The sequence below is a fragment of the Asterias amurensis genome, chromosome 20 (genome assembly GCF_032118995.1).
Source record: "Asterias amurensis chromosome 20, ASM3211899v1".
Lineage (NCBI taxonomy): Eukaryota > Metazoa > Echinodermata > Asteroidea > Forcipulatida > Asteriidae > Asterias > Asterias amurensis.
This window is the reverse complement of record NC_092667.1, coordinates 2,752,078-2,774,267: the sequence shown is the minus strand read 5'-3', so window position 1 is coordinate 2,774,267 and position 22,190 is coordinate 2,752,078. Positions and strand designations below refer to the sequence as shown.

At 37.8% G+C, this 22,190-nt stretch overlaps 3 protein-coding genes across 3 annotated transcripts; 1 reads left to right on the top strand and 2 right to left on the bottom strand.

Annotated features, from left to right (window-relative positions):
• The first annotated feature begins 256 nt into the window (after nucleotides 1-256).
• On the top strand, nucleotides 257-5,314 carry LOC139952353 (uncharacterized). Its single transcript, XM_071951465.1, has 2 exons — nucleotides 257-503; nucleotides 1,030-5,314. Exons 1-2 carry the CDS (start codon nucleotides 437-439, stop codon nucleotides 2,184-2,186), a joined length of 1,224 nt encoding a protein of 407 aa, XP_071807566.1. The 5' UTR covers nucleotides 257-436; the 3' UTR covers nucleotides 2,187-5,314.
• Nucleotides 5,315-5,524: 210 nt separating this feature from the next.
• Nucleotides 5,525-10,955, bottom strand: LOC139952354 (uncharacterized protein C8orf74 homolog). The gene is made up of 5 exons (XM_071951467.1): nucleotides 10,884-10,955; nucleotides 9,818-10,013; nucleotides 8,766-8,992; nucleotides 7,607-7,783; nucleotides 5,525-6,526 (listed from the first exon to the last, which is right to left on the bottom strand). The coding sequence occupies exons 1-5, from the start codon at nucleotides 10,932-10,934 to the stop codon at nucleotides 6,218-6,220; spliced, it is 960 nt and encodes a 319-aa protein (XP_071807568.1). The 5' UTR covers nucleotides 10,935-10,955; the 3' UTR covers nucleotides 5,525-6,217.
• Nucleotides 10,956-12,509: 1,554 nt separating this feature from the next.
• On the bottom strand, nucleotides 12,510-19,793 carry LOC139952584 (palmitoyl-protein thioesterase 1-like). The gene is made up of 10 exons (XM_071951767.1): nucleotides 19,632-19,793; nucleotides 18,873-18,982; nucleotides 16,579-16,706; nucleotides 15,965-16,035; nucleotides 15,418-15,505; nucleotides 14,949-14,963; nucleotides 14,422-14,512; nucleotides 14,020-14,118; nucleotides 13,451-13,522; nucleotides 12,510-13,255 (listed from the first exon to the last, which is right to left on the bottom strand). Exons 1-10 carry the CDS (start codon nucleotides 19,714-19,716, stop codon nucleotides 13,133-13,135), a joined length of 882 nt encoding a protein of 293 aa, XP_071807868.1. The 5' UTR covers nucleotides 19,717-19,793; the 3' UTR covers nucleotides 12,510-13,132.
• Between the last annotated feature and the right edge of the window lie 2,397 nt (nucleotides 19,794-22,190).

The window sequence follows — 22,190 nt, the reverse complement described above, 5'->3', positions numbered from 1 at the left end:
CTGAACAAAGTATCGATTCCTTTATTAACCGACAACATTTTCTTCTGCGAGCCTAATGGGATTTTGTTTCTTCCCAAAAATAACGTGGAGCATTAACGGGAATTTTAAAAATAGGCGTTCTTGAAACCAAGAATCGATTATTTGGTTTATGTACCTAAGTAATCGGATAGTCGTCGGAGAATATGTGGTCCTATAAACCAATTCGCCCCATTTAGTCATTGAAGAAAGTAATAGGGGAAATTACTTTGGGGCGTTTTTCAACTATTTTAGAGAGCGCTCTGTGTGACACTGTGACGATTGTACTGCTGCCTAGCCTGTGATCGACTTCACTTGGGATTTTGGTGTTTGTGTGTGCAGTGTGGTTGACATCGTACCAAAGATGTGTTCATAAATTCCCCTTTATTCGACAAAAGCTTTCTGGTATTTTAGGGGGAAAATGGCTGACAATTTAGTAAAAAGAAGTTCGTCTGTCCCAGCAACAAAGAAGGAAACTCTACCGGACGGTAAGTGTTCAATATTTATTGTCATAATTGTTGTTTTGTTGTTGAAAAAGAAATCTACTTTTGCTCTTTTCTGTTGTTGCATGATAAAGGCGAGATAAAAGTTCATTTGCTGGTGAAATTCTTTTTGTTTTTTACTACTGCTGTGTTTCGATCAAATTGATAAATGTAATAAAGTAAACAATGAATGAATGACTGAGTTGAAATGAATTGAATATTAATTTAAATTTAAATTAAACAAATATAATAAAACTTCAAAGTCATGAAAGTTCATTGTCACATTTGAAATTGTGCTTCTCAAAAAATAAAAACAAGCGTGTAAAGTTTTTGTTAATAATTGTGATACTGATTTGATTAATATTAATCAATCAGCATGATAAATTAAAAATGTGTTCCTTTGTCTTTGATTCTCAGATTCATAATAAACCCAAGTTTAACTCCATTTAAAAAGTAAACTATTATTAAACAATGTAACACTTAAACTACATAAAACAACGAAATTTAATGTTTGAATTTGTTTGTTCCCCAGATACTAAGATGTCAGACCATTCACCAGACGTCCCAGAGTGTGCAGTCTGCCTCCAGACATGTATCCATCCAGTCAAACTTCCATGCACCCACATCTTCTGTTTCCTCTGCGTCAAAGGAGCTGCGAACCAGAGTCGACGGTGCGCCCTCTGTAGGCAGGCTATCCCTGTTGAATACTTCAACAATCCGACACTTGTTGGTAAGGACGTCAAGGAGACAAAAGAAGTGGACTTGGAAACGGAAACCGATCATTACGCATGGTTTTACGAAGGGAGGAATGGCTGGTGGCAGTATGATGAACGGACAAATGTTGAACTAGAGGAAAGCTACAACGCCAAGAAAAGATCCTTTGAGCTGTTGATCGCTGGGTATATGTATATTGTTGATTTGGACAATATGCTTCAGATGAGAAGACATGACCAGTCGCGTCGTCGACGCATCAAAAGGGATTTGATCAGTGCCCCAAAGAAAGGAATAGCAGGATTGAAAATCGCTGCACATCAAGACAGTTCAGCAACAACGGAGGATCAGACATCAGAGCCTGAGAAAAGTGAGACAGCAGCTGCTGGTGGTTGTGTCCCCTCACAGGAAAGTGTCCCCTCACAGGAGAATGGTATTGACCATAACAGTGTGAGTGAGCATAGCCTGGATGAGACCAAGAGGAGAACAGCAGGGGTGGGGAGGGATGCATTTGCAGCTGTTGATCAGTATGATGCAGATGATGATGGTAGTGATGATGATGACGACGATGATGTCCAGCGGCCGGAATCACAATGTGATGACCAAAGGTCACGACCTCTGCAGCGAGGTCACTCAAACCATCCGGTTGGGACTACACAGCACCCAACAGCAACGTCGCAAAACATAAACTCAAACAGCAGAAGAAATCCACAAGGACTACCCACACTTATGAGACCTCAACGAGTCAGCTCAGCACCCGAGACAAACCCAGGAAGACGCAATCAACAGACATCAATTGGTCATCCACAACAAGATAGTGTGGATGCAACCAGTGTGGATGACTCCATGCATTCACTTCAGATCTCCACACCAGACGACGTTGTGTATGAGCTGACAACAGTGCCAGTTCAGCCTACTGAAAGAGCGGTACGCCAGCGTCGAACACGCCAACGACAGAACGATGATGTTGCATTATAATGCCTTAGCAAATGCCACGAGAAAAAATGTTTCTTTGAGTCATATTGAACGCTGAACTAATATTTTATCACTTCCTATAAATAAAGGTTGACTCTGTACCAAAATTGCAAACTAATGATTATCCCTAACCATATTGGATCGGTCATACCACCATATAACAGAGTCCAACAGTTTCCATTTTGGGTGTTGAGTTACTGAATGGTGTTGGATTGAGGACTGCACTAGTAAACTGATTATGCTTTAGGCCCCCATCACTACGAACTCGTTCTCACTACGCTCTGAAAATAAGTAGCTTAACAGGCTTAAACTGTGTGCAAACATAGTGGACGTACATTGTAGTAGCAACTTGTTACGGTCTGTTGTGATGCTCCAGAACTTTAAGCCTGTTCAAAAATTTTGGGCACCCATCCAGTCCTGCACATTAAGGACATTTCAGGCCAAAGCTACACGTTCTAACTAGACCAAACCTGTTACACTACATTTTCAGGATGAGTTCGGACGTTTTGAGAAATAGTTTGGTGCGACACGGCCTTTACATGGGTGGGATCAGGTGAGGCACACATGTACCACCTTAGTCAGATCAGAGTCCAACAAAACAGTTTCGGTGTTGAGTCGCCATGTTTAGTGTTTGATTTCGTCAATGTGGAGAATGATCTTAGTAAATGATAAAAATATGATATATTCCCCGCTCCTCCAAGCAAAATGCTTCTGCCAACATGTAATAACAATATGATTATGTACTGTGATTTGTTAGTGTAATTAATTTGGTAATGGGATATTCAAACACGATTTGAATATCAAAAACCTGCTGATTAAGATTTAGGGCTTCAGGCCTGGAATTTCATCTTTGAGAGGGCAAGGCCATTTTCATTTTGCAAAATCAGTGAAAAATCTTGGTCTATGGGAACATTAATTTTAAAGGCAGTGGACACTATTGGTAATTACTCAAAATAATTATTGGCATAAAACCTTTCTAGGTGACGAGTAATGGGGAGAGGTTAATGGTATAAAACATTGCGAGAAACGGCTCCCTCTGAAGTGTGATAGTTTTCGAGAAAGAAGTAAGACAAGGGTTATTTTTCTGTCATTATTATCTCGCAAATTCGATGACCGATTGAGCTCAAATTTTCACAGGTTTGTTATTTTATGCACATGTTGAGATACACCAACTGAGTGTGAATGCTAGTATTTGACAATTACCAATAGTGTCCACTGCCTTTAAGGTACAATGGTTCTGAATGATATTAAGGCCAAAGAATTGACAAGCTAAGTTTTCTTAAATTTCAGCACAACAGTGTCACATACTGCTACAGCATAGTGGCTGACAACCCTTTTTTCTGGTAAACAAAATTGTTTTGTGATTAACTTATCCATAAAATTGGCCTTTGGTCTTTGTGAAATTTTAAACACATACTGCAAATAATAAGTAAACTCGACTGTGCTTTTCAACAATAGAATTCAAATGAAGTTTTATTATAAAGGAATATAATACCAAAACATACACATGTGATTTAGTGATAAATGCAAGAAACTCCCTGAGTTGAAAAAAGCTATTATACATGAAAATTTGTCATTTAACACGTTGATGCATGTTGTGAGTTGGCTGCAAACAGGGCCCAATTTGCATTTAGCGCTGCTCAACGGTAAGAAAACAAATCTGCTTACTGTAATAGAAAAATTTGCTAAGGTGTAAAGGTATTTCACAAGTGAGCAAGAAAATTAGGCAGCTGTCTTGTGCGTTCACAATGGATTTACATTGTGACGTCATTCATTTTCTTGCAGTAAGCACCGGAAGGTTAGCATGCACTTTCATGTGCTTATGATTTAGCAGCGCTTCGGTCGTTACTCAGCTCTATGAAAATGGGTCTAGGTGACCTTCTGATTGGATGCTTTGGGCTTTAAAAAGCCTTTGTTATGAAACTAAGATGGTTGGAAAGATGTTTAAAAGTAGAATATAATGATTGAAACAAATACCCCTTGAAATTGTGTGGTTTTCCTCTTAACTTTGTGAACTAAACAGTCCGCTAACAGTGTCATGAATGATACACTGCTATACTGTAAGCAAACATGTTTTGTGATTAGCTACTCTATAAAATTGGGCTATGGGTCCAATCTGAAGCCAACGTGTACCAAAAGTAACAAGACATATTGAATCATCTTTATATGGGTGATTGGTTCAATTATTCACCAAGATGCATCAAGCATTTCTGACAATTAAAGTGTTCATTTTACACATTTCTTTACAATTTTAAATCTTTGTGTTGTTGACTTTGGAAGATAAATAAATTCTTTTGAAAATCAAGTAAATATATATACATTTTATCGTTAAATATTTATAAAGTCTTTGTGAAAGTTGGTGATATTTAATAGTGAGTTATTGTTAAACCATGAAATGAGTGAAAAAACAATAAGAAATTAAAACAAATTGGTGATATTTGCATTACAAAATTAACAGCAATGACACTACTTTATAACCCTCTCTGCAGTGCAGGATAAGTTCGTGAAGTGTAATAGTGAGTTATCGTTAAACCATGAAATGAGTGAAAGACAAATAATAAATTAAAACGAATTGGTGATATTGGTATAACAAAATTACTAACAATAATACATCTCTTCGAAGTACATAAAAACAAATTGCAAATGCATGCAAGATAAACCCAGTAGAGATCCTGCTTTCCTGTGTGAAGCCTGGGTCATCCTTCCATCACAAATTATCAGTGAATAATTTGAAACAGTTGAACTGTGTTCAACTCCTGTGAAACATTTGCTGCAAAAACAGCCCTGCGACGTTAAAATTTGCTTCGCAATTGCATTCGCAGGAATTTTGAACAGGGCTTTATCCCGCTCTACATTTGTTTTGTTTTTAAGGAAATAATCTGAAGTACACTAAAATATTAAATGATCAAGTCCAGACATGATCAATTTTGTGACTTTTGGTTGATTGGAAATAGAAAAAAAAAAACTCACTGCCTTTTGCTGCTGATTTGGGCATTGCTGCTAAACTGTTCACACAGGCGAATGTTCTCTATCAAAGGATAACTGTGTTAAAGGAACACGTTGCCTTGGATCGGACGAGTTGGTCAAAACAAAAGCGTTTGTAACCGTTTTTTATAAAATGCATATGGTTGGAAAGATGTTTTAAAAGTAGAATACAATGATCCACACAAGTTTGCCTCGAAATTGCGTGGTTTTCCTTCTACTGTGCGAACTAACATGGTCGGCCATTTATGGGAGTCAAAATTTTGACCCCCATAAATGGCCGACGTGTTAGTCGACGAGGTAAAAGGAAAACCACGCAATTTCGAGGCGTGTTTGTGTGAATCATTGTATTCTACTTTTACAACATCTTTCTACCCATATGCATTTTATAAAAAACGGTTACAAACGCTTTTCAAAGACCAACTCGACCGATCCAAGGCAACGTGTTCCTTTAAATGTCTGAACGTAAAAACAAATGTAAGTAACATTGTTGACGCTAAATAAAGTTTTCATCTCCAACTTAAATACTGTGTTAAAATGAGTGAATGTTCTTGTGGACTGATTACTTGATAGAAAAGTCAATAAATAAAACAATTGTGCCAATGTCGTTAATCTTAAAACAACTTGTTATTGTTCAGTTCAAAATGAGCTGATATGTGAAGTATTGCATATTGGCCACATTGGTCTTATTCCCTACATGCAATAATACTAATGCACACTTTATCAATATTGTATGAAAAGGGGGCCAGACTATTTGCCCTCACAGCTTCAATGTGATTGCTATAATATCATTGGAAGAAAAACCAAGATGGTCGAACCAAGATAAACATCCCAGGCCTGGAATTCCGTTCAAAGGGCAAGACCATTTTCATTTTACAAAGGGCACTTCCATTGGAAAATCTTAAAGTCAATGGGAACATTTGAAGGGGCACCAAGGCCAATACCAGGGGCACTGGTGGCCATGGCTTGCGTTTAATTCTAGGCCTGACATTGAGTATCCTCAATAGATATTTTTGAAAGACAAAACGAGAAACATGAATGAATTTCTGCTCTTAGCTTTTGACCGATTTCGGTGTCTTTGACCGTGACGACTTAGCTGATCCTTTCGACAGCTCACTCCCGAGTGACTTCTTCTTCCCATCTGCAACGCCACTTTTGATGCTGGCAGTTTTATTCTTCGGAGGTACACGAGGCGGGGACTTGGTTCGTGGAGGTGGGCCGAGGGCTGCAGGACGTGGTAGGGCGGTTTTCTCAAAGTAATAATCCAGATCTTCCTGAACCTCTTCCACCTGGGCTTGAAGAAGCCGCTCTGTGTAGTTTCCTTGAAGGTTCACTGCCTCCTTAATCACTTGGGAAAGATTCTGGGAAAGAAATGTACAAGTTTTGTAATATTAAAGTTGGAATTTACTAGTATGATAAACCATAAGGGAAACTGACTGGGTAAATTTTAAATGATTTGGGGTTGAACAAAGAAATATTGACTAGAGTGGGACTTGACTTACAGATTAATGTGCCAGCGCTCTACCAACTGAGCTACCTATCTTCTATGTTACTGCGCCTTGAACACCCAGCAGGGTGGATATGTGTGCATTACAAGTCTTTCTTTCTTCTTCTTATTATTAGAGCACGATTTGAACTTACAACCTCCAGATTAACGTGCCAGCGCTCTCCCAACTCAGCAATCTAGATCAAGTTGGAGCAAGGGACTAAAGTTGACTATTGTCAACCATTTAGCGATTTTGCCTGGTACCCATAGGTAACCATGGAACACTGACAAGTGGTTGACAAATGGTCGATGCTCAAACTTGGCCCTTGCACTAGCCCTTTATTGTCAATATCTAAATTAAATGATATTTTTTTCCCCAATGCAAATTTAACCTCTTGTTAAACAATGCAATACCTGCTGCAAAGAACAGGTTTAATACTGACTCTAGCTACCAGGCAAGCTCATCAGTTTAGTGATAACACATCTGCTCTGGACTGGGAAAGGTCTTGGGTTCAAATCCCACCAAGTTATATAAAGGCATCAAAAGAACCCACAGCAATTGCAGTGGTGCTCTGTGCTTTTGCTGTGGTACCCTTTGTAAAGGGTTTACATTTTCCACATAGAAGTGCCCCTTTACCAGAGGGAAATTGCTGTGCCCCTTTTAAGAGCAAAGTTCAAAGCCTGAATATACCTGTGGAATTTTTTTCAAAAGGACTCGGGCAAGTACCGAACATCAGATTAAGGGAGATAATGCTTTGGATCGATCGAGTTGAATGAAAAGTGTTTGTAACCACGCAATTTTGAGGCACATTTGTGTGGATCATTATACTTTAAAAACAGCTTTCTATAAAACCATATGCAATTTATTACAAATGGTTATGCTGTTCATAGACCAACTTGCCCGATCCAAGGCAACGTGTCCCTTTTGGGGTAGAAAATAGATAAAAACACTTACCTCTCGTTCAATTGGTACCTCAGAGTTATTTAGAAGAGAGAGAGGTTTTTCTGAGCCAGGTTCTTGTTGGAGTAAGTTTTCTTTCTCAGTCTGAAGGACCTCCATCCTTGCCTGCTCTTCAGTCTCTATAGAAGCCAGCTTCTGGTTGTACTCCCAGATGTGGTTAGGCTTACTGTCCTGTCAATGCCAAAATGAAAGTTATTAATACACATGAAAATTTGAACCAAATTTGGTTTAAGAGCTAAGGTGACTAATATCAGTGGGAAGCTACGGCAGTGAAAGTTGTTAATACATTACAGGTGAACATTTTTTCTGAATCTGGTTTAAGAACTAATGTTACTAACATCAGTGGAATGCTACTGCAATATAATACAGACTTCGATCCTTTACTGCTAATTGGGGTGTCATGGCCGAGTGGAATAAGAGCATCGATTCACAGTTCTGGTGGTTGAGTCATCAGAGTGAGGATACAAATCCCAGTCGTGACACTTGTGTCCTTAAAGGCAGTGGACACTATTGGTAGTTACTCAAAATAATTATTAGCATAAAACCTTTCTTGGTGACAAGTAATGGGGAGAGGTTGGTGGTATAAAACATTGTGAGAAACAGCTCCCTCCGAAGTGCCATAGTTTTTGAGAAAGAAGTAATTTTCCACGAATTTGATTTCGAGACCTCAGGTTTAGAACTTGAGGTCTCGAAATCAACCATCTAAACGCACACAACTTCGTGTGAAAGGGTGTTTTCATCTTTCATTATTATCTCGTAACTTTAATGACTGATTGAGCTCAAATTTTCACAGGTTAGTTATTTTGTGCATATGTTGAGATGCACCAACTGTGAAGGCTAGTCTTTGACAATAACCAATAGTGTCCACTGCCTTTAAGCAAGATGCTTTACTATAATTACTTCTCTTCACCCAGTGGTATAAATGGGTAGAGGTTGATATTGTGTATGAAAAGCCACAAGCGCATTACAGGCAGCTCAGGGCTGTAAACTCCCAAGGGAGCTGAGAAAGATTAAAAAGGATTGTTATTGCCTTGTTGGTTATTGGCCCAATGACCAGGGCACTAATTTAAAACGCATTGATACGGTTATTGTAAAATGCGCTATATAAGAACTAGTAATTAATATTATTTGCCCTGATATTAAGAACCCTTACCTTGAGCGAAAATACATCTGGTGGAGTTTCCACACACAGCTCATGTTGAGTTACCATTGGTAAACGTGGCTTAGTAAAGACAAACTGATACAGTTTGTAGTGCCTCATGAATGTTGCAAAGAAATGACTAGTGAAGATCTTTAGATTCTTATCTGAGATACGACCTTCGTGGGCATACTCTAGTGATTTCTGTCGGTATAGCTGGATGGCAAAACTAAGCGGTTGACCTGAAGAGAAAAAATAATAAGGAAATTACAAATTCAGCAAAATAGAAAACTTCAGACTTTGAAAACGGTCCCAGGGTCCTACAGAGATGCCAAGTCCAGAGGCCATCTATGCGGAGATTTTTCAAAGCTCACCACCACCCCCAACCTATGGAAAAGCCTATCGACAAGTTTTTGAGCTATTAAAGCAATCCCTCAGGCCCGCATCATTTTTTCAGTGGTGTGTCTGCGTTCGTCTTTTTGTTCATCTGTCTTATTTCCAGGTTCTCATGTTGTCTGTTGTCTTGTCGGTCTTGTTGATGTAGTTTGTTTGTTTGTTCGTTTATTTGTAGGGGTAAAGAACTTTTTGGGGGATAAACAAACAGCCTTAGTTGGCATGGACGGCCGAATGTTAGTAAACACTCAATCGTAATAACAGTTTTTTTAAAAACCAAATTCAATATTTTGGGCAAACTTTTAATCAAATAAAATGCCACTCATAATTAGTTGTTTTGTTTTAAACAAAATCAACACAATCTTTGAATATTTGTGTAAATTGTTACGAACAGTATTGATCTGTTTTTGATTTGAATTTATTGCTTTCCATAGTTTTCCAACCTGGGTTGGCAAAAACTTGGGCTGTGACGTTGCAAAAGAAAGGTCTATTGGGGTGTTTTGTTTGTTTGTTGTTGTTGTTGTTGTTGTTGTTGTTGTTGTTGTTGTTGTTGTTGTTGTTGTTGTTGTTGTGGTTTTGGGTGGTTTTTTTTAGTAGGCATTATGTTATGTATTTTTATATAAACTGTATTGCCTAGTGTATTTTATAAATTTTTATAAATAAAACATACTCACCGATAGTTTGTTGCTGTATCTCCCTAGCCAAGTCCACAATGCTGCAAACCTGTAGCCATGGGAATCCATGGTCCACAGCAAACATGAGTGTGTCATGAAGGTAATCTAATAGAATAGATTCTCTCATATTGGCGTCATCATTCAGATCAATGTCCCAGTGGAGATATTGAGCTAGCATTAAACATCCTTGCTGTTTCTATGGATTGAGACGGAGGACAGGCAGGGGGGTGGATATGAAGTTAATGTGGGTGGCATGAATAACAGAAGTCTATTTGATACAAAATATGTGTTTTCTAGATCAACCATACCTAGCTGTGGTAAACTGCAACCTGCAACTACTTTTTACTTTTTTAAAACATTCTGTCAGACAGTTTGGTTGGTTAAACAGTATGGACGTTTGGGTATCTGCGCAGAATAAGAACAATGATTTATACAATTCAAAGAGGAAACTGCCAAGCACTCTCAATACTTTGTGTTCATATGTACTTTTCGTTTTTTAAATTTATTATATTATTATTATTAAATAAAAATTATTATGGCTATTTCTTGGCACTGTAATTAACACCAACAAAATTTAACAAACAGTCGAAATTCAAAAGAAGTTTATTGCTTCAAAATCGACTGTCTGTTTGCTTGTTTGTTTGTTCATGGAGGTAGAAACCTCCATCATCATGGCTTGTTTGAATGAATGATCTTCCAAATCCAATCCATCATTCAAAGAAACTCTTGTTTAGCCACACGTTCCTTGCTCTATCCCCTATGGCCACACATTGTGTGGCCACGCTTGACCACATATGCGGCTATGTGATGTGTGCCGTGTGTCCACACTAGTACAGTATGGTACTGCACTGGCACAACCACTGCCTGTGTCAGTCAGTTGTTGACATCACAGTCACCCGTCAGCAGAAAAGTTCAGTTCAGTTGCATCCTTAAAAAATCCTCTCGTAATTAGTGTTTGAGTAATAATTTCCTGCCAAGTCACATGTGAAATTAATCTGCTATATCTACATTTACAATAAATTTATCAAAGTACTTTCAAACAAGTTCACAAGTGTATTAAATTTACCGGTAAAGAGGCCACTCGTTGTGCTTCTGTTTGTGTCATGGACGTCGCCATCTTGAATTTGTTGCTAAGGTCATGAAGGTCATGTAGCAACTGTGCGGCCACCTCGGTCTCACGGGTAGTGCGCTGTTCAGAGAACGTAGTTTGAACAGCGTGACGGAAAGTCGAACAGTCACCAATGGGAACGAGGTGGTGCATGTCGGCACTTCTCTGTATATGGATTTGTGTGTTCATGCGACAGCCGAAAAATAGTAGGTGCGCCCCCGTGTAAACTTCCACCTCATGGCTATAATGTGATTTGTTTTCTCAAATCAAATTTGCAAGAAAATGTCAACCCTTTCAAATGATAACTAAGAACAAATTTTCTTCAAAGTTTTATTTGTTATACTTTGAAAATAATAGCATATAGTCCAACTCTTGGGTTTAAAACTTTTTACAACTTTTGCATTTTTAGACATAGGCCTGCTCTGGGTGTGGGATTGAAGCCCACCCAAGTAATATGCTTGTGATTTTTTCACAGAACTTTGGAAAGGTGCTAGCACACATCGGTGTGAGGGTATAACAAAAATTAACATTTTTAAACAGTGAAACCACGTCAAAACAACAGTAAAATGAAACACAGTGCACACATAAATTACAATCAGTAAGAATCTAGTCTGTATTTTATTAATTTTCTTTATCAAAAATGTAATAAGGACAACAAATTAAGACACTCAAGAGTTATAACTAGACATTATGATTTTAAAGTTACATGCAACAACATCATTAGAAGATTTTTCAGAGAATATAAGTAGAAAGATTTCTCTCCATTTCAGTCTTTGTTTTCCTTTCTCTCTGTCATGTTTCCAGTGTGCATACAGTAGACACGACTACTGACATTTATTTTACCATCCAGCCTCAATTTGGCTATAATGATTTGAATAATTTGAATCAAATGACTGCACCATGGCACACCTGTTTCTTACTTCCATTCTCATTTATGACCCTTAACACACCAAGGTGTATACTTAACACATGGTCAATCATGTCAATCACTGCCCTTTAACTGAAACCTTCAACAAAAACAAAATATACATCCAACAGTTTCAACATTTTTTTGTTTCAAACTTACTTTGATTGTTTAGACAGAAATCAAACTGCAGATTATAAATCAAGCCCCAAACGTCGTACCTGATCTTTGCAAGTCTCATATGAACTTTAATTTCCATGAACATTTAGGAATCAAGTGTTTGTATTATAGTTAAAATAGTTACAAAAAAACAAGATAATGGCCTGCCATTTCGACCCTAGCAGAGTCTTTCTGGAAGGTTTAATGGCAACCGACAAAAAAACTGTCGTAATTTAGCTTTTGAGCAAATCTCTCCTAAGGTTGAACCATCAGGCAATTGACTATCTTCTTTTTCCATTTATACCATTAGTCCTTGAGGTTGGTAAGCAGTTTTGAAACAACTAATTATATTTTTCTCAGTATTTTTTTTTTTGGGGGGTGCGGCTAATCATCCTCACTCGCAGCTGTACAGCTGAATCCAAAAGGACCGTCAGGTCTATTTAGAAGAGAATTGAGGTTCATAAAAACATTTACTTACCGAGCAATGAGAAAACAATGCATAACAGTTTTACAGACTAAAGTTCAAAGTTAACCAGGAAAAGAAAAATATACATTAACTATAAATTGGTTTCCCAAACAAACATTTAACAACCAAATTGTTTCATAGATGCCGACAGCTTTCAGATAATGGTTATTTCCCAATTGATTCTGTGCCACTTAACATAAATTCCTAAAATGCGTTATTTCCTCGTTGCACTATCAAAATTCTCTAAAATGTATAAAAAACTAGTTACTGCAAACTATTCCGAGTACCGTATTTAAAGACACTGGACACTGTTGGTCATTGTCAAAGACCAGTCTTCTTACTTGGTGTATCTCAACATATGCATAAAATAACAAACCTGTGAACATTTGAGCCCAAATTACGATACAACCTGGGAAGCGGCAGCCAGGGGATCACCTTAAGGGGGTGCGACTTTTTGTTTCAGATATCAATATAAACCACAAGGGAAACTTACTGGGTAAATTTTGAAATGATTTTTGGGGTTGAACAAAGAACTGACTAGAGTGGGATTCGAACCAACGACCTCCGGATTAACGTGCCGGCGCTTTAAAAAAAGGTGTACTATAAAAGTAGTTTACAAAAGAGGTTAACATTTTCTTTTTGCTATGTGCTACTTTGATCTCTTTCTGTCTTGGGAGTTTACTGGACGTACTTGAGAAGGTTTTGTTCAAACCATTCCTGGGTGAACTGCAGATGATCAAAAGGAGCCTTCAAGAACACAAGTTTTCCAGCCTGGTCCATCGCTTTCAGACCCAGTTTATCCTGTGTATATAAAACAAAACCAGATATACATCACTTCAGTTCAGTTCAGTTTATTTCTACTCAATCAGTTAGCTTACAAAATGAGACATAATGGTACTTTATACACAATGTAATGATTAAGTGGTGGGAGTCTCCTATAAAAGCAAGCTTGTTTGGTGGAGACCCCAACGATCGAAAGAAGACAAATTGTCTTACCTCTGTGTAAAGTGGACTCTCCTGTAGTGTGTACAACTCCTTAGTTTGTCCAGGTTTGTAGAAGCCAAACCACTGTTATATGGGGGGGGAATAAAGAAGAATTGGTGTTGAACAAGGAGAGAGTGCCAACTGTAGGCCTGAGTGACAATTGAAATTTACTTCTCGACTATTCGAGTCTCAAATAGTCAAGACTGATTTTTAATTCCCAAGATGCACTGAGGCATATTGTTTGCCGCAGGCGCAATATAGTAAATATCACACTGAAAGGATCAAAGTATTGTGTCATTGATGTCTGATTGTGTCTCGTAAGTAACTATGTTGTCATGTGTAGTTATAAGTGACATAGTTGGTTCACTAAACAGGTAGTCGCGACTATTTTTGTAGTAGTCATGGTGGCACGAATAACCAAGTTGTTGAAAAACGGTAGTCACGACTCGACTAGGCAATCAATAGTCGCCACTACAATACTAGTCGCACAGGCTTAGCTAACTGCATGAGAATTTATGACACAATCACACACCATGACTCACTCTGCTGAAACAAGACAAAATGGCACAAAGAGATCCTACCTCGCTTTCCTTGGGTTGTACCATGGTGTCTTCTGTGAACATCACCATCACAAACTTCTTCAACTTCTGAAGATTTACCTTGTAGGTCGTGTTGACTTTCTAAAGGAAAATTAGGATGTAATTCATCCATTTCATTTTCATTTCAAGACATTTACTTCCATTCCAACCGAAATCAAAATAACAATGACATAGAACAGTAAGAGGAGAATTGGAAATGGGGGCATTACCAGAAAAACATTTTTTTCTGCTTTAAGAAGCTCTATGAAATTTGGGCCAAGCCATTTGCATTTGAACCACAGGTTCTTTTGGTCGGTAAGCAGTTTGCATAATCAGCTAGTTCTATTTTCTGAATGACTGGTCAATGGATGCCGAATAAATTACTACAGCCACAGTAATAACTACCTCTTCTTGATTTGTCACAGCGAGATAAACGCTTTTGTTTCTATACTCAGCCTCATTCAAGGGGTCATGCCAATACTCAGCCTGGACAAGCCTGTAAACCAATCAAAAGAGTCAACAAATTAACATCTCATACATATTCATGTATAAGTAAAACAGGTTTTACGATTGGTCATTTATAGCAACGCAAGAAGCTTGCTTCTTTGTGTTGATCTTCAAGGTGATTGATAAAAATGGCTTTGGTGTAAATCTCACACTATAAATATTTCACTACCACAAGTATAGTTCAGGCCTGGTCCTTCGCTGAGGTCTTGGCCTTGCTGCCCTTTCAAAATTTTCCCGTATACTTCAAGATTTTCCAATGGAAGTGTCCTTTTCATCTTAAAATTGAAGTGCCCTTTTCAAAAATGAAAATAGCCTTCCTCTCTCAAAGATGAAATTTCATGACTGGTAGTTTAGTGTTATATTCTGTTACACAATCACTATGTATTATTTTAGTAACTAATTGCAATGAAAATTTGAAAACTTACATGTCCTGGACAAACCTGAGACGATTGACGATCATGAAAGAAAAGAAGAAAGATACATTAAGACAAATTCTTTTATGGTTTATTCTATACAGAGAATACAAAATTTAAAAGAAGATAAAATTACACATACAAAATTGAGACATCAAAGTTGGTTTAAGGAGGGAAAAGATTTATTCAAAAAATATAACAAATTGAAAAAAAAAAAGGTAAAGTAGCCTGGATAAAAATGCTGTAGAACAGCCCGGTGAAACCTTGAGGCCATCTTAAGAAAGTAAGAAATCAAACTTAACAATCGCATGAAGACACGGCCCCTTTAACCCCCAAACTCTTGCTCATATCTTCTGGCCCCATGGTCTGAACAGTACCTCTGCTTCTGTAGCCTTTTATCCATCTAACTTAAGCTCAGATATATTTCTCAGGAACTTGCTTTTGGGTGTCAGAAAGTTTTTAAAGAATCATTTCTACTCACTCGACATATGCTCCAAGATTCAGAAGTTTCCTGACCATATCACAGATGGAACTGGAGTTCCCAGGACAGTGGGGGAGACCAAAAACACCTAGAAAGACAAACATCATAGATTTCTGTTTCTTTGTTTTAAACAAATTGTTTTATCATTCTGTCTGAATAATCTGCCCATCAAGGCAACTCGGCAAACTCCCACAAGGGGAAATAAACGCCAAGCTGGCAACATGCATAAAATAACAAATCTGTGAAAACTTTGACTCAATTGGTCGTCGAAGTTGCGAGATAACAATGGAAGAAAAAACACCCTTGTCATACGAAGTTGTGTGCTTTGTTCATATGCTTGTTTTCGAGACCTCAAAATCAAATTCTGAGGTCTCAAAATCTCATATTTTAGTGGATAATTTCTTAATCGAAAACTAAGTTACTTCAGAGGGAGCCGTTTCTCACAATGTTTTATACTAACAATATCTCCATTGCTCGTAACCAAGTAAGTTTTCATGCTAACCGTGGTTACCAATACAGTGTCCAGTGCCTTTAACACGGTACATACCTTGATGCTGTCCACCTACTGAGATGAGATTCAGCATCGGTGGGTACGGGCATTCTTGAGCAACAGATCTCCTAAAATAAAAGATAAATAGAGTAAAGGGCGAGTCATACTGCAGCGATAATGAAAACGATAACGAAAACGATAACGAATAGATGCATTCTATTGGTTGAATGAGTGTGTACGTATTCTGCTTGGAGCAATTCAACCAATGGAAGAATGCATTCTATTTGCGTCGTGATCGTTATCATTTTCATTAACGCTGCAGTGTGACTCGGCCTTTAGTCAAGATTATCCATCATTCAATATCTAATAATAATAACAATAATAGTGGCTTATAGCGCCCATGTCTGTCACTCAGTGACGCTCATGGCACTGAAACATTATTACCCCCTGGTCACTGGGCTAATTTATTTCATTCCTTGAACCATCTCAGCTTCTTTGGGGGTATAGCATGTGCTGCCAAATATGTAGCACACCAAGCTAAATCAACCAGAAGAACCATCTCTGCCCTCATTGATACCCATTTATACCCATGGGTGAAGAGAAACAGTTATAGTAAAGCATCTTGCTCAAGGACCCACAACATGCGACATTCACAAGCATGAATTACTTACAGGAATTGACCACCTTGAGAGAAACCAATAGAGTTGTATCCTTTAGCCAGTTTGGGATCAGCTTTTATCTTTTGACACGCCATGGCAATCTGGTCATTCACATTCATAAAGAATCCATTGGTAGTGTCCTGTTAATAAAAACATTCAAGAAACTTGTGAAATCATCAATGTGAAGTTCAGTCATATTAGGCTAAAAATATTACGTTTTAAAGGCAGTGGACACTATTGGTAATTACTCAAAATAATTACTAGCATAAAACCTTACTTGGTGGCGAGTAATAGGGAGAGGTTCATGGTATGAAACATTGTGAGAAACGGCTCCCTCTGAAGTGCCACGGCTTTCGAGAAAGAAGTAATTTTCCACGAATTTGATTTCGAGACCTCAGATTTAGAACTTGAGGTCTCGAAATCAACCATCTAAACGCACATACCTTCGTGTGACAAGGGTGTTTTTTTCTTTCATTATTATCTCGCAAGTTCGATGACCGATTGAGGTCAAATTTTCACAGGTTCATTATTTTATGCATATGTTGGGATACACCAACTGTGGAGGCTAGTCTTTGACAATTACCAATAGTGTCCACGGCCTTTAAAGACACTGGACACTATTGGTAATTGTCAAAGACCAGTCTTCTCACCACTTGGTGTATCTCAACGTATGCATAAAATAACAAACCTGTGAAAATTTGAGCTCATTTGGTCATTAAAGTTGCGAGAAAATAATGAAAGAAAAAAACACCCTTGTAACACGAAGTTGTGTGCTTTCAGATGCTTGATTTCAAGACCTCATATTCTAAATTTGAGGTCTCAAAATCAAATTCGTGGAAGATTACTTCTTTCTCGACAACTACACCACTTCAGAGGAGCCGTTTCTCACAATGTTTTATCATATCATGATCAACCTCTCCCCATTGCTTGTTACCAAGTAAGGTTTTATGCTTATAATTATTTTGAGTAATTACCGATAGTGTCCACTGCCTTTAACAGACAGAAGCACATTACAGTAGGTTGTTACTTCACCATGGCAAAATCATCTTTACTGTTCAAAACATTGCGAGTTGTGGATAGGGTTGTTGCTAGACCAATGTTAGTGGTGGGCAATAAATCAATTGTTTTCAAATCCCACAAAGGGCGTTCAAATCAACAAAATTATTCACGTTTAACTATGGGTCCATTGGTGGGCTTTAAAAGCAGTGGACACAAGCCAGTGGACACTATTGGTAATTGTCAAAGACTAGTCTTCACAGTTGGTGTATCTCAACATATGCACAAAATAACAAACCTGTGAAAATTTGAGCTCAATCGGGCGTCGACTTTGCGAGATAATAATGAAAGAAAAAAAAACCCTTGTGTCACAAAATTGTGTGCTTTCTGATGGTTGATTTCGAGACCTCAAATTCTAAATTTGAGGTCTCAAAATCAAATTCGTGGAAAATTACTCCTTTCTCGAAAACTACGTCACTTCAGAAGGAGCTGTTTCTCACAATGCTTTATACCATCAACCTCTCCCCATTACTCGCAATCAAGTAAGGTTTTATGATGATAATTATTTTGAGTAATTACCAACAGTGTCCACTGCCTTTAAAAACAACATTAACTGAGGCAATTTAGGATTGATCGACACAAACTCTGAAAAGATTCCCGTATCCTGCCACCACTTCTTCACTAAGTTTTACCAAAAGGAATATCTCATTTGAGTACATTAGATAGATACTAATTTATTTCATAACGAATGAAAAAGTGGTGGCAGGATCATAGAGCTATATATATTGACTAGAGCGCTAACTTGCTCCGCGTTTTGAAGCCACCCTGAGCGCAGACATGTTTGACGTGTTGCGTTACAACGAAACGATTTTAATTTTAAGAGAACACACATTGCCGCGATTTTTTTAATTCGGCATGTGCGCTTACGTACGCGACTGCCTATTTGCATACGTTCGCGCAACGAAAACCGTAAGTTCGACTTGATTGACGTACTAAAAAAAGTATACGTGCCTTTTAAACATGACGCACATGACGCTCGCAGTTTTGTACGCTCATCAGCAGATTGTGCGTTCACATTTGCTGCATTTTTTGGTTCGATGACACATAGAAAAGAACAAACGCACTATCATGCAAATAGCCGTACAATTGCCGTACAAAATTTCAAGCTTTTGTATTGGTTTGTACATAAACATGGATGCGCCCACACGGCTTCAAAACCTTAGTGCGTGTAGAACGGGGTGTTAGCGCTCTAGTCAATATAGCTCTATGGGCAGGATACAGACATTGTTTCCATAACTCTTTGCACATACCTCAACGATTCCACTTCCGATCTCAAGAGAGTGAACATAAATGCCAGGTACAAGTTTCTCAATCATTTTTTGGATTGACCCAAGACTTAGGGGGTTGCAACAACTGTCACCTGAAACAGACAGATAAATTCGTAAAAACTTTATGTAAATAAAACAAAGCAAGTTGGTTCAGAATATTCAATAGGGGAAGGCATAAATTTTAAGGTTGTAGTAAGAGAATGTATAATAACATATAAAATAGGGTTTGTGTTGTGGGTTTGCATTATTGGGTCGCTGGATTTAGACTTATCAGAGTTTTGGATGGTTATTATTATTAAATATTATTCCTAGAACTAAGAGGTTCGTGGAGACGAAAGCGGTTTTGAAAAAAGGAGTACAGCGCCCCAGTCACTGGGTCTAACTTTATACTAACTTGTGTGGAGTAACTTCAAACTTGAATTTTGACTTCTGAACCTTAGTTTGTTTGTTTGTTTTTATTTCCATTCATACAACAAATATTTTCAATTAATAATAATAGAAGACGATAGGCTAAACAAAATAGACAAAACAAAGTTATACCCATGTTGAGTCCAAAATTGAACAAATAGCTATGAATGGGGGTTTCAGCCTAGAGAAGGACAAGGTATTATGTCTGTATAGTGGAGCACCCGTAAAAAAAAGCGTAAGTAAGAAAAGACTCACAACACAGATGAGATAGGTAAATTAAACTCGTCGTCACTTTCTACACTCAATCACTTAATGAGCCAGTTGTTTTCTTACCCATTCCATGCCACATTACTAAGGGTGTGGTTGCCAAAACTGGCGAAATTGCGGCCAGAAGAACCAGAAAATACGTGAAATCCATCTTGATTTTTGTGTAAACCCCTACAGCAACGACGACGACACTACACAAGTGACTTTCTTTTTTACACAACACCAAACTACACAACAACACCCGAGCAAGATCCCTTTATTTGTAAAGCATATGACACTACGGGAAGAAGTCTATGTTCCAGATCAGTTTTATTTATAGTCATGTGATTTAAATCACGTGGTTCGTGGATAAAGTTTAAATGGCTCACGCGGAGCCAGAGGTGAGAAAAGTCAGAACTTGGGGACTTCGGCCGCAAATTTTCCCAAATAAGGGCAACTTGTTGTCAAAGTCCATTGTATGGGTTTTTGTTTGGAAATGCTGTTTGTCGGTCTGCAATTTTGCGTAACAGCAAAATTTGACTGCTGATGAGGGTTGAAATTTAGTGGTTTGTTTCGATTCTGGGTGAATTACTGCACAATCTCCACATATCAGGATGTACACGTGCAGAGGTGGATTTCACAAAGGTAGTCCTAACTTAAGACTAGTCCTAGGCAATGCTAAGAGATAGGACCAGTCCTAAGTTAGGACGAGTTACTGGTCGTAACTTAGGACTAGTCCTATCTCTTAGCATTGCCTAGGACTAGTCCTAAGTTAGGACTACATTTGTGAAATCCACGGTGGTTTATATAAACACTTATATGGGATAAGGGTTGATGGACGGGCTTGATGGATGGGACATGAAGGAAGGAAATGGACGGGGTAAGGGTTGCTGGGGTAATGGTTGTTGGGGCAAGGGTTGATGGGGTCAGGGGGGGGGGAAGGATTAATTTCAGAATTGATACCATTGAACTGTTCGGTAATTAAAAAATATTATCTCATGGCACATAACTCATTTCAATGAAATCATTTATTTGAAATTAATCACAAATTCTTAGAACATCCATTTTAAACTCCCAAGTCTAATGACAATATCTCTGTTATATTATTTTTTATGAAAATATGATAACATATTGCTCTTCATAAATTTGTATGTACCCTTTATCAGCATTGTATGCAAATACTCAGACAGAAAAACCTGCATTTAATGCAACTTTAAGCATTATAAATACTTTGATTCAACATTTTGCGTGTTATTTTATTAAATATTGAAAATATTATTCTCAAGTTTGAACTTTCTTTAAAGTATCAAATACTTAAAGTACCAAATACTTAAATGTGAAAAACAAAGTCCATAAGTGACTTCAGTGGGAATCGAACCCACAACCTTTCTTTCTGTCAAGACCCAGTTTGTTTAATTAGCCCTGTGATAAATGGCTAGTTATAAAGCTTGACTATTACAATAAAAGGTTATGGGTTCAGTTCCGACCCGAGTCACTGTGGATTTTGTTCTCCAAATACTTATGTGAAAAACAAAATTCATATGTAACTTCAGTGGGAATCAAACCCATAGCCTTTCTGTCAAGACAGATTTGTTTATAAGCCCTGCAATAGATGACTAGTTATAAAGCTGAACTATTACAATAAAAGGTTATGGGTTCAGTTCCGACCCGAGTCACTGTGGATTTTGTTCTCCAAATACTTATGTGAAAAACAAAATCCATAAGTGACTTCAGTGGGAATAGAACCCACAACCTTTCTGTCAAGACAGATTTGTTTTATAGCACAGTCATACATGGGTCGTTATAAAGTCTGACTATTGCAACAGAAGGTTATGGGTTCAGCTCCGACCTAAGTCGCTGTGGATTTTGTTTTCTTTAAAGGAGTTGGCGATGGGTATGGAGTGCATTTAAACTAAATAGACGAATATTAACATTGAACTAATCGTTACATATTCAAGAAAACATAAAATTATTTGAATTCAAAAGACGATTAAACAAAAACATAAAATTGACAAAAGTTGGTGACTACTCACACAAAACACTCATTTAACTATAACCGCCAAAAATCCATCAAATTCAAAGGAATATTTTTCTTGATTTACGCCCAACCAAACCAAGCATGCTTGATAAGTGACCAGAGGTCGATTTCACAAAGATAGTCCTAACGTAGGAGTCCTAGGAGTTATAAAAACTTCAGGCTATAGTCCTAAGTTAGGACTGGTAACTCGTCCTAACTCGAGATAAGACTAGTCTTAACTCTTTGTAAAATCCACCTCTGGTAAAATTAGCCGATCAGAGTACGAAAAAACAAAATGTTTTTCTACCAAGTGTGATGGATTCAGTACTGCAGAACAAAACCAATCATGAGTGGTACAGCGGCCAAAAAAATCAATCTTATCTGGCAAAATTAGGTCCACATATTGCCCGAGTTTGATGGATTCATTGCTGCATAGCTAACCCAAGCGTTAACTATCCATGTCACAGGTTAGAAGGTAGAGTACAACAGATATGATATTTGGTCCTTGGACAAAAATTAGGGAAATATTTTGGAGCACAAGGGCTGACCTGTTTGTTCATATATGGTGTAGACTTTAATAGAAGTTTCAGGTAATTTAATAACAGTTATTCTGTTTTCCCCCAGAAAAT

Coding starts and splice junctions, on each gene's coding strand:
- LOC139952353 (XM_071951465.1), top strand. CDS start 437: ATGGCTGACAATTTAGTAAAAAGAAGTTCGTCTGTCCCAGCAACAAAG. Junction 504..1,029: donor GAAGGAAACTCTACCGGACG/GTAAGTGTTCAA, acceptor TTTGTTCCCCAG/ATACTAAGATGTCAGACCAT.
- LOC139952354 (XM_071951467.1), bottom strand. CDS start 10,934: ATGGCGACGTCCATGACACAAACAGAAGCACAACGAGTGGCCTCTTTA. Junction 7,784..8,765: donor CAGATGTATTTTCGCTCAAG/GTAAGGGTTCTT, acceptor TGGCATTGACAG/GACAGTAAGCCTAACCACAT. Junction 6,527..7,606: donor AGGTACCAATTGAACGAGAG/GTAAGTGTTTTT, acceptor TTTCTTTCCCAG/AATCTTTCCCAAGTGATTAA.
- LOC139952584 (XM_071951767.1), bottom strand. CDS start 19,716: ATGGATTTCACGTATTTTCTGGTTCTTCTGGCCGCAATTTCGCCAGTT. Junction 14,119..14,421: donor CTGTGACAAATCAAGAAGAG/GTAGTTATTACT, acceptor ATTTTCCTTTAG/AAAGTCAACACGACCTACAA. Junction 13,523..14,019: donor TACAACCCAAGGAAAGCGAG/GTAGGATCTCTT, acceptor CCCATATAACAG/TGGTTTGGCTTCTACAAACC.